General features: G+C 35.5%; 1 protein-coding gene across 1 annotated transcript in view; it reads right to left on the bottom strand.

Annotated features, from left to right (window-relative positions):
- ITGBL1 (integrin subunit beta like 1) overlaps positions 1 to 12,846 on the bottom strand; it is a 385,210-nt gene that overhangs the window by 200,712 nt on the left and 171,652 nt on the right. Inside the window, exon 3 of the mRNA XM_069064205.1 lies at positions 1,707 to 1,853. Coding sequence (XP_068920306.1) covers positions 1,707 to 1,853 — 147 coding nt within the window. The remainder of the gene's footprint in view (positions 1 to 1,706; positions 1,854 to 12,846) is intronic.

Raw genomic sequence — 12,846 nt, 5'->3', positions numbered from 1 at the left:
TAGTGCATAGAGTGCCAGGCCTGGAGTTAAGAAGACTCATCTTCCTGAGTTCAAATCTGATCTCCGAGCTTACTAGCTCTGGGACCCTAGACAGGTCATGTAACTATGTTTACCTCAGTTTCCTCATCTGTAAAGTGAGTCAGAGAAGGAAAGAGCAAACTACTCCAGTAACTTTACCAAGAAAACCCCCAAAAGGGGTCATTAAGAGTCTGACATGACTAAAAAACATGGCTAAACAACAAGCAAATAGTAAGCACCAAAAATGCTCATTCATTCATGTATTCATTATAGATTTTTTAGAGCATAAAGGACCATGGATGCAATTCTCTAGATAAATATACTGAGGTATAGTGTGGTAAAACTACATTTTAAAGGCCATAGAGGTATTAAAGCATAAGTGAGATTTGTACCCTCGTCTTTTCTCTGCCGTTTTGGTTTTTTTTTTCTATTTATACAACAATTCTAAAATTTGGAATTATTGATTTGTTTGGAAGAACACTGGTGCTGGTAACAAAATGACAATAGTTTTTAATAGGAAAATGATAAAGTAGCATATGAGATTCCAATAGAAACATACACGTGGTAAAGTTCAGTCAGCCATTCGAAATGAGAGCCTGGAATTAATGCTAAAAGGTAAATATTTGGGAAAATCAGTGACAATACAAAATGACACAGAACCAATGAAGTCCCCTCCCTGAGGCAATGATAACTCATTCTGGACATTGCCCTATGGCTATCTGTGAGTCAGCACCAGAAACTTAGCTCCCCTGTACCTTTTCGAAGCTTAATCCACACAAAGTAATTTGTAGGAATTAAAGGACCTTTGACTAGGTCCCAACCATGAGTCAGAAAGGGTTCTGCCAATACACACAGTCTCCCCTACCCACCCCAAAATGCTGAGAAAATCACCACTTTCAGATTTAACACCTTGTTTTCTCCATAATACCAGCATGTGATTCTGACTGATGATATTGCCAGCACGGGGAAATAAAGGGTGAATGATTTTGTTTATACTAGTAAAGACCACTCAAGTCAGCAGGAACTGCAAGTGTTTCCTGTCACCCAGTTTTGGTAATGAGTCTTAGCAGCTTTTTCATCAATCTCTGAGGAATGTTTTCAAATGCCTTCCAAACATTATGATGTATTTTTGTCAAAACAAAACAAAAAAAACTACATCCCTCTCAGTTCTTGTAGTTACTATGTTTTGTTTTGTTTTGTTTTTCCCTGAGTTGTACAACCAGGTCAGGTGAAACATACATCAGTCTGAGATGTCTACAGATCCAACTGATGTTAAGGTAGAAATCTAAAATATTCTTCATCTATAACATAGAAAATAATTGTCAGTTTACATAAATCCTTCCTAAAGGATTTAATCCAGCATTGAAACTTCTCTTTAGCAATTTACATAAAATGTTGCCGAGGTTTTGTTTCCAGTGAATATCCTGCATGAAGACAGCATTTGGAACAGCTGGAGTGTATGTCAATCTTGTGAGCTTCAGCAAGATGACATTTTTTTCCCTATTGATTGATCTGAATTTCATTTCAGGAAAATACATTCTTACTTTAGGGCCTCAGCATTTCTCCACAGCTACACACTTCCAGTAAAAGGCCCAAAGCTGAACATTTTACTCAAAACGTAATTAGCAGAGTCTTCAAGTTAACAGGGGGGAAAGATTATATTCATAAGGAAAAAATAAAATTCTTACCTGCATTAGAACAGATGGTATCTTGAGAATTCTTGCACATCTGATTACTTTTTTTCTTTGTAAGGTTGCAATTAGTTGGATATTGGCAAGCTTCACCATACCATCCTTCATCACACTTACACTTGCCACAGTCACACTTTCCATGGCCTAGGAATTCAACAAAATAGTATCCAATTAGCATAATAATATAAATTAGGGAGAATAAATACTCTAAGGTTGCATGAGTACGAAACAGAAACAGCTCTGATGGGTCTTTCTGTTTAGTGCTCTTGCCTCTCTCTACCAATATTGGGCAAAACATTCCTTTCATACAGCTCATATTAAATAAATTACTCCCAGTAGGCCAGAGTGAGTTTATCAAGAAACTTTAGGATATGTGGAAAAACAATAAACCAATAATCTTTGCAGATTTTTCACTGAGAACTGAAATGATTATTCATTTCATAATATTTAAGTTATACAGTTCAATTCAAAATCACATCTATAGGGGCAGCCAGGTGGTACAGTGAGTAAGAATGCTGGCCCCAGAGTCAGGAGACCTGGGTTCAGTTCTGGGCTCAGATACTTAACACCCACACAAAATAACTGGCCGTGTGACCTTGAGCAAGTTACTTAACCCCATTTGCTTTAAAAAAAAAATCACATATGTATTTGTTAAATATAGACAATAGTTAACATTAATTCTCAATATTAGAAAAAACTTATACTCTGATATTGTCCTTAATGTGAAATTCCTTTCAATCACCTTGCACCTTACTAAGTCCCTGGAATATAACAGGTGCTTAATGAATGCTTCTTGATAAACTGACTTTTAATTGTCATTTAATTATACTTGGAAGAATTTTTTTTTCATCATTAAAGGCCTATTCTGATGCTTCATTAAGACATGGGAATGGCTCTGTCTTCTTAAAGAATATGCTAGGGGAGGGTGAATTCTGATAGATTCTACTATATTGGAAAAGCTTTAAAGTTGGAGTTCAGTGGTCCACTGTACATTAGTCTTCTTAAGACCAGCCTAAGTTTGGAGAAGTTCATCACTAGGTTTACCCCTGGTTGTGTGTGTATGTATATATGTGTGTGTGGGGAGGGGGGGTATGGGTGTGCAACCTTTTTTTTCCTTTTTGGCTATAGAAAGTGTTTAGAACTGTCCATTATGTTATAGAAAAATTGGGAATCAGTCATCTTATTGGAGTATGGATACCTCCTACACCAACATAGATCATGAAGTTTTGACATATTACAGATAAAGCTAAAAGCCCTCAGATGAAAGAGTCACTTTATTAAAGCTCTTTAGAAAAACAGTGTCTTTGTTTATGAATCTAAAGACTTCATTGACTTATTAAAGGTATTTTCCATTCTTTTCAAAGCAATAATCATCAATTCATAATTTTCTTCCTAGGGAATGTCCAATAAAGATAAATGGAGGAATCAGATTCGCATAGTGGGAAGGGAAGGCAATCATTTTCTGAAAATTCTCTCTAAAATAGCTATGTATTTCTCTATACCTAGTACAGAGGCTTGCATATAGCAGATTCAATTAAAAAATATATTTGTTAAGCACCTATTGTGTGCCAGACTCTGTGGCTGGGGATATAAATAAGAAAAAGAGATAGCCCCTGCCCTCAAGGAGCTAACAATCTAATAGAGGACAACACACAAAAGGAAGCTGAAAGGCAAAATATCAGGTGGTAATAATATCAGGTGCATTTACCAGGAATGTTTTGAGCCCTTTATAAAAGAAGGCTTTGGGAGGAATTTAATGCTCCACCCTTCAATCAGAGGAGAGAGGCAAATAAAGGTAAGTTGAAAAAGTGTTAAGTATGAAAACCTGAGTCAATGTACATGGAGATAGGATTTCAGGTGAACAGCTTATTCTGGTGTGTAATGAATGTCTATTGAATCAAACTGAAATCATAGAACAACGGCTGATGTCTCACTAGTGCCAAAGAGGAAAAAAAAAAAAAACATTGCTTCCTTCCTAGTACTTTGCAAACAGTGAGCAATCAAAGATTTGATTGACTACATATAACATGAAAGTTAATTCTTCCCTCCAAAGCCAATTCCCTTTCCTGACCTCACAATGTTGTCTGTCCATATATTTAAAATAAACAGACTATGGCACAACAGAGTCATTTCCTGTTTGGCAATCTGGGCACTCACATACACCATAGTCAAATCTATCGTAGAGTGATCCAGATTGATCAGCCAAGATAAATGGTTAAGATCTGTCACAGTCCATTAGTCTGGCCACAGACAGACGCAGCATGATTATGTGTTCCACTCTGTCTCTCAGCAATGTTCTTCCATATGCCATATTCTATGTAGCCAGTTCCTAATCGTACAGCATTTGTGGAATTAATTATCCTGTCCTAAATAGAAAGTATCACATATGCCCTTATTGAAATTCATCTCATTCGAGTCAGACTACTCCTCCAAGTTGTTTATATCATTTTCGATTCCAGTCCTGCCCTCCAGAGTGCAAGCAATCCCAGCCAACTTGGTATCATCAACAAACATAAGTGCTCTCTCTACTCAACCATCCAATCTATTTATTAAAATGTTAAGCCAAATTCTTAGAGTGCCTAAACTCCTCTTGGTTGTAAATTAGCAACCTAGATGGTGTGTTAATGCTTCAAAGACATTTAAATATAATACTTCTTTGGTATAATAACCAGGAGCAATCAGAGATGAGCCAGAAGGGTTACTTTAGTTATCACAATCAAAGGGGCTTCAAATTTAGTGAGTAAAAGATTGTGACTACTTAATTCTGAGGATAAGAATTTCTGGGTCTTGTCTCAGTCAGTTTCAACTATGATCTTGCATTAGGGTTGGGAATTTTCCCTTAGTACTTAAGATATTTGAAGAGAAAATACTTTACACAAGACTTGTTAAATTTATATTATAAACACTTAATATATACACATATTTGCATTGTCTCAGAGTTTTGGTTTTCTATTCTGTTTTCATATATTTTCATTTTTAAAAGACTTATAGTATTATAGTAGCTTGCTAACTGGTATCTCTGCCTCAAATCACTCCCCACTCTGACATTCCTCCATTCTACTGCCAAAGTCTTTTTTAAGCAGAGGTCTGACTGGCAGCCCCTAGTCAATGAATTTCAATGACTCCCCATGACTTCCAAGATCAAATATAATGTCTTCTGATTGATTGGCATTTAAAACTATTCATAATCTGGCTCCTTTCTAGATTCCCAGACTTATTATACTTTAATAACCTCCACACATTCTATGCCCCAACAACACTAGTCTACTCATAGTTCATATGATGTAAACTTTCATCTCTTTTTCTATGCTTTTGCCTTAGTTCTTGCCCCTGTCTAGAATATTCTGTTCCCCCTCACTTCCTCCTCTTAGTTTCTCCAGCTTCAAGATTTGGTTCAAATATCACCTTCTGCTGGAGACCTTTCCTGGTCCTCTTAGTTACTAGAGCCTTTCTGACTCATACTACCTTCCCCAACTCAAGTCAATCAAAAAACATTAGTTAAAACCCTAGAATATACCAGGCATGGGGCTAAGTGCTAATGACATAAACAAAGGCAAAAGAAAGTCTCTGTCCTTGAGGTACTCCCAGTTCATACTGAGAGATTGCTTGGAAACAACTCTGAACAAACAAGCTATTTACAGAATAAAGGGGAGCCAATCAATGGAGGGAAGAAACTAGAATTAGGGGGATTGGGACAGGCTTCCTATAGAAGATGGGACTTTAGCTGCAACTAGAAAGAATCCAGGAAAGCCATAAAGAGGAACAGAACACCAGGCTTTGGGTAAAGTCAGTAAAAATGCTCTGAGTTTGGAGATGGAATGGTTTGTTCAAGTAATATCAAGGAGTCAAGTGTCACTGCATCACAGCATATGTGGTGGGAGTGGGGATAAAGGTATAAGAGGAATGGAATGGTAGGAAGGACTGAGGTTATAAATGAGCTTGAATATCAAATATAGTATATGTATTTTATGTGTCTAGTTTTTGGGGTTTTTTTTTTACATTTTATTCCTCCCATTTGAGTTTAAGACACATGAGGGCAAGGTCATTTTCTTTATATCTCTACAATTTAGGACAATGCCTCACACATAGTAATTGTTTAATAAATGGTTGTGAACTAATGGACTAGTTATGGACCTTCAAATCTGAAAGTGTTTTAAAACTCTGAATTTTTGAGAGTGTTTGCAATTTAACAGTGATGACAGAGTTTTTAGTTTAGGGTCCTTTGTTTTGTTTTGCTACTTTTAAATATATGTACTGACAACTCCAATAAGATCCAAAGCCTGAACTAATCAATCAGACTGCTTTGCTTTGCTATAAAATTTCCCTTTCCTATGCTAGCAACTCCAGAAAGCAGATAATGCTGAACAATGGGATTTATCTTATCTTAGGGGCATACTCCATATGGGGTGAAAACAAAGACATTTTGAGATCATAAATTCCAACTGACCCTACTTTGTCAATTGTCTTGTCCATCTATATTTACAACTAAGAGACTTCTTTTCTCATGGTATGGATTAAAAAAAAACATATGGAGACCATAAATCTGAGGGATATAGATGGCCTAGGATTGTTCTGAAATATAAAATAACTGTCATTCTTGTATCAGGCAGTCAGAACTTAGGTACTGGCTCTGTGCAGCACACATCTGGTAGCTTCAATGGAATAAATAATATGAATGTATGTCACCTAGCCTGTTTGTCTTCTTTAACCAAACTTACAGGTTGATAAGTATGGTGCCGTGACTCAGATGGAACAGATGGAGTAGGACAAAGAGTGACCATACCTCACCTTGTCAATGCTGCAGCCTCAGGGTATCTCAGGATTCATTATTTTTTTCCTGGAGACTTAACGTTGATGGTGTCAAGTAAGTGTGTGACAAAAATTTGATAATTTGAAACTCTTATGTTTGGTTATAAACAAGTAGCAAAAATAATGCTGATATTTACTATAACAGATTGTTCACTTAAAATCTTGGCTATTATGGAAATATATATGGTGGTTTAAAGTTATAGTTTCCGCATTATTAATGATGAGATGAATGATTCTTTGTGCAAGGTGATATGGAAATGCATTCACCTAAATTGATAATGGGTTGTTGCAAGTGTTAAATATATAATAATGTTTAGGACATTGTTCAGCTATGTTGTTGGAAATGCAATTTCTCTTATAATCTAGATGTTAGATTAAGATTGTACAAAAAAGACAGGAAAGAAAAGATACTGAGTAAATTTTAAAGGCCCAGTAAACTTTGCTATTGTGATAAGGCTAATGAAATTGGGTATGTTCTTGGCTTATGAAAAAGTTTATCCATTACAAACACCTTTTTGACTAAGGAACTTTGTGATCTAGGAATTCTGTATACTACTTTAGGACATTTTACACTAACTTGGTTTAATGAACTCCAATTTTTAAAATTTACTTTTGCTTTAAGGAGGAAGAAAGAGATATCATCTAAAACTTTCCAATTAATTTTCTTCATGAAAGATTAGTGACTATTCCTCTTAAGATCAAGATAGAATTTAAACTGTTTTTAAAGAAGGGTAAATACTTTTGAAAGAAACATTTTGAAAAATCTCTTGTGTGATTTTTAGAAGGCCTACTAAATTTTCAAGATGATTTATTCCTAAATTAATGCAATGAATTGTAAAGTAGAAAAGATCTTGCTTTTTTATCTGAATTTGTAGTAATTCCATAGCCTAAGCAACAGTTAAAATTTGTATTTAGACATGTATGTAGAAGATTATATTCCTGAAGTATCTCATTCTTCCAAACTGAGTATAATTAGGGAAGAATAAGCAAATTTGAGGAACAAGGATATAAATTCATCAGTCTGTAAGGTTAGCCATTATCAGCTTTCCTTTGTTTAAGCTGGGATTCCAGTATAGACAGTTATGATAGTAAAGAATAATAACTTATGAGTTATCCTGTTTTATGGTTAAGAAATAAAGGAGGGGCAGCCAGGTAGCACAGCGAGTAAGAGCACCGGCTCCAGTATTGGGATGACCTGGAGATAGAATCCCAGGCTCAGACACTTAGCACCCACACAGAAACACCTGGCCGTGTAACCTTGTGCAAGTAACCCTGATTGCTTTAAAAAAAAAAAGAAAAAGAAATAAAGGAAAGCTGAAAAATCTGAATAATGGGTTTGAGAGATAAGGAAAGAAAAACAAAGGTTTGATTAGAAATATGGAAGGCAGATAAGAAGGTTTGAGGACAAATGGGTGTTATTCAAGTCCCTCCTGTCTCTAGATAGTTGTTCTGGATATCTTTGTGATAGTTTCAGATGGTTTCAGTATGTTGAGAGAATGTGAGGAAGTGTTTTAAGAAGACAGAAAAATTATGTAACTTGATTTAATAATTCAATCAAATTTGAGATGGCCCTATCTTAAAGATATTGGCCCATATTTATTTCCTATTTAAGACTTTTGGGGACTGCAATTTACTATTGTTTTAAGCTTTGATTACAAGGATAGCTGTCATAAAGCCAATAATAATAGAATAGCATGGGTTACAGACAGAACTGCTAATGGTAGATGTCTGTGCCTGGGAAAAGTTTTGAAAACAACCCTGTACATGACCTAGGTAGGATCTTATTAATCCTATTTTCCAATTGTGCTATTTCCTTTTTGAAAAGGAAAATTCTTCACCTGATGGCTACATGATTGCCTATCAGATATGACTCATATCTGGAATCCAACAGAGCTAAGGAAGTTTCTTCCTTCTGTAATGGTATATGATATTGTCCCTCTTTTTCCTTTAAAGCACATTTGTATAATCAAGAAGTTCTGTAAGTACAATACTAAATCTATTAAATAATAGATGGAAATTGGAACATGTCTGAGTTATACAAGAATGAGTACCTTAAAATTATAAACTATATTCATAACCAAATAAATATAATATACTGATATCATCCTCCAAAGGAGGAAATGTTTAGAGCAAGTAGTAAGACAAAGATGTAATGGGATAGATATATGTCTTAACTAAAAAGGATAACAAATTTTGAGGATAGCAACAGGAACAGACTGATTCCTCTAAGAATTATATACAGATGTATATGATTGGCTTCCAAAATTTTTCTATCATGGGAATTTCACTTTTAGGCATGTTTGGTAATAAGATCCCAAATTTGGATTTTTTTGCACAAAAATTGCACAAGACAGTGGTAAAAATGAAATTATTTCTCCTTTATTAAAGTGTCTAATAATCTTAAAGGGCAGATGAGTTCATTTTATGGTTGAACCCTCACATTTTAAAAGATTCTTATACCAGGCACAGGATATAGATAAGGACAGAAACAGCAAATAATATATAAACTGAAGAATGAAATTCAAGTGATTGTACTAATTTATAGTAAGTCGGAATTATCTGGGAACTTCTAGATCTGAGAAGTAAACTCCCTTTTTTTGAACTGCCCTAAGAATAAAACCTATTGTCAAAGAAAGGACATCTAGGGATCAGATAAGTACATTAGGAATCTGGGATTCAAAAAGTGCTGTTCAAATATATATTAGGAATAGGTCACTGGGATACAAGGAATGTGATGTTAGTTAACATTAGTAATAATGATTCTGTTGATTAGTGTGGTTCATATTTAAGTTTTCTTGTTTATCTTGGTGACATGTAAATCTCCCTTCCCAAAACTAGTCTATTATGAGCTAAGTAGTTTAATCTGTACCTGATAATATAATTATGCAATTTTGTAAACTGTGAGAAAAATGTTATTGTATTATTTGAAGCTAGCCCTGCATGGCTGGAAAACAGAACCATTTATTGCACTGTTTAAATCTAGCCCTGTGTGGTTGGGAAACTGAACCATTTCTCTGTGCCTTAAGTACCAAATCATATGTTTTCTGGGAGCCCCTGTCAGGTCTGACTACCTCTCATAGCTACCAACTTGTGGATATGGACATCTCGATCCATCTGTCACACCTGAAGATTGACCCCCTCCTGAGTGGACATCTGAGCCCATAGTAGACCTTGCCCTCCAGTTTCAGAGGATTGGGAAAAAGATGACATCAGACACAGACGTTCCCAAGAGTCCAGACAAGACCTGCATGAAGAACAACTCCCTTCCCAGCTGAGCTGCTTAAATATCCAAGACTGGTTCCTTATATCTTTGGTATCTTTAGCTTATTTTTACTTGGTTGCTCTGTATTCCCATTGTGTTCCCTACCTTGATCCCCCTTGCATCCTGCTTCTCTTGCTTGTTTGCAATTGCCTTGCAGTGGCTGCCCAGCCCTGGAGATGCCCAACCACAGCAACTTCATCTCGCATATCTCCACTCACACCATAAGTCAGATTCCATCTGACAAAGAATTCAACCTTGCCTTTAGTGGTTCCTATTTCAGAAAGCAGTTGGGAAAAGCCTTAATCCACCTCTAGATAAGGATTTTTAAAGGAAGGGAGGGTTTTTTTTTCTAATACCTTTCTTCTTCTAAGGGTGAAGTTTGCACTTACCTGGGACCAAAAGGAGGAAATGACAACTCCCAATAAGATCCAAAGCCTGAACTAATCAGTCAAACTGCTTTGCTTTGCTCTAAAAATGCCCTTCCCTGTGCCAGTAATGCCAGAAAACCAGATAAGGCTAAATAGTGGGATTTCTCTTATCTTGGGGTCATGCTCCAAATAGGGGGAAATGCACACATTCTGAGATAAATTCTAACTGTACCTACTTTGTCAATTGTCTTGTCAATCTGTATTTATAACTAAGTAACTCCTTTTCTCATGGTATGAATTACAAAAAAAAAAACATATGGAGACCATAAATCTGAGGGACACAGATGTTCTGGGGTTATCCTGAAACATATAAAAGAACTTTGTCATTCCTGAATCAGGCAGTCAGAACTCAGTTACTGGCTCCATGCAGCATGTATCTGGTAGCTTTAAGGGAATAAATGATATAAATGTATATCACCTAGCCTGTTTGTCTCCTTTAACCAAACATTCAGGTTGACAATACCTAAGAAGAGAAACAAAAATAACTTGCATTCTAAAAGACAAATTGATATAAGGAATAGGGCACTACACTTGGAAAAACTTTCGGGAAAAAAGATCAAATCCTACCTCAGATACTTACTAGGTATATGACCCTGAGCTAGTCACTTAAACTTTTGGTGCCTCAGTTTCTCCATGTATAAAATAAGGGAGTTTAGCTCAATGATGGTTCATAAAGTCTTATGTAATTCTAATCTACAATCATATGAGAGATTCTTAACCTTGGAACATAAAAACTGCGGAAGACTACCAAGATTTCCTTTCAATTTGATATGAAATAAGAATATTTATGTTCTCTCCTTACAGTCTGTCCATATAGATTTGTTATTAGGAACCTCTTTAGACCCTATTAAGCAATGCTTTGGTTTCCACCAATAGCTTTAAATGTAAGAGAGGGAAGAGATCAGAAAAATAAATAAGAATTTGAAGTAGAGCAAACAAGAGGGGAAGAGAAAAAATACCAAGGCAAATATGATGATGGGTTCCCTCAATAATCACCCCATTGTTAGATACACCAAGTACAGAAATTACCTACTTGATCTACACTTTATGTGATTAGTTTCCCCTCTTCCATTATCATGTTGTATTAGATAGCAGTGATGTAGAGGGCAAGGGGCTCATCGTTAGAAAGTCATACTAGCATTAGCCAAAGACTAATTTAACCTCTAGATGCCTCTATTGATTTCCTAGAACTTTTCTACTAAGTCATATGGAAAGAATTCCCATCTCAGGAGTTCCCCATACTGATGAAATAATAAACTGCAGATCCTTCTATGTATTTCCACATGAAGTAGTGGTAAAAACTTGATTGAAATTAAAGGAAGAATGCCCAATATTCTGCTAGTCTGATGGGAGATCAGAACAAAGTTAGGTACTAATGTGACTGAGTTCTATTGAAAACAAAATATTGGTGGAACCAAGTAATGCAAAATTCATTTGTTCATCCAAACAATATTAAAAATATGGTTAGGAGGCACTTGATTTTTTTTTTAAACACTGACAGATCCTTAAATAATCGGTCCTTACTGCTTGCCTCCCTGAGACATTCATGTCCATCCATGTAAAAGGTGATGTTAATAATTCATCTGAGGAAGTCAAGCATACACTCAGTTGCTGATAACTGCCCAGACCATCCCACGTTATTAATAAATTCAAAATCCAACAAGAGTTTTCCTTTGCTGGTAACTTAATTTCCACAGATATGAAACATGTATCACAAAATGAACAATCCCATATACTTGAAAATAAGTTTGCTGACCTTCAAAGCAGAGCCAAATGAGTTCAAGGCAAAAATGGAATGTCTGCACAGCCAAATATCCCCAAACCAATTTAGTGGAATGGGAATGGGTCTAGGATTTAATTGTTATTTTTTTTTCTGCTTCAGTGGTGGTCAGTGGTATTTTGTCATCTTCACTGGCAAATGAATATAAGCCCCTGTGGAGGGTAAAATAAAAATGTCTTACTTTGATTTTTAAGAACATAAGATGTAGTTTAGAAAACCTCCCTCAGTGCTTGCTTCCCAAATGAGCTAATGACTTGATCTCTGCTGATAAAGGTCTGCAGTTCTTAAAAATGCTGGGGGGAAAATGGTTTTTATGGTTCTTTAAATAAATAATACAACAACTTTGTTTCATAATCTCCTTTACTTGGGGCTAGAGGGTGTGAAAAGTCACTAATCTCCCTCAATCCTCAAAGATAAGTGCTGATCAAAATATACTAGTGCACTAAGGAGGAAAACATTTCTGGTCTTTAAAATAAATTGCTTTCACATGAAAACAAAAAGACTTTGTCAGGCTTGGTGCATTCTTTAACAATGACCTTCTCCCAAAAAAAAACAAAACCAAAATCCCCAAACAACAAAATATAATTGGTCGTCTCTACCAAAATAAGAAAAATTATGGAAATAAAAGCAAAATAAGGGGAAAAGCTTTTGCTTGACTGAGGGAAGCATATGTGCATTCTGTACTCAAATGAGAAACCTGAAATAATTTTACTATTGGATCAGCTATACTATTATCATTATATATAAATATATATGTATACTATATTAAGTATATATACTATATATATACTATAGTAAGTACATATATATATATATACTATATTAAGTCTTGAAGAGGTGAAAAATAATTGTCTTAGA

Source organism: Petaurus breviceps, unplaced genomic scaffold (genome assembly GCF_028583685.1).
Source record: "Petaurus breviceps papuanus isolate PSGF00001 unplaced genomic scaffold, PetGlider_PUasm1.0 90625, whole genome shotgun sequence".
NCBI lineage: Eukaryota > Metazoa > Chordata > Mammalia > Diprotodontia > Petauridae > Petaurus > Petaurus breviceps.
The sequence above is the reverse complement of the archived record's forward strand: the minus strand, read 5'-3'. Positions and strand labels throughout refer to the sequence as shown.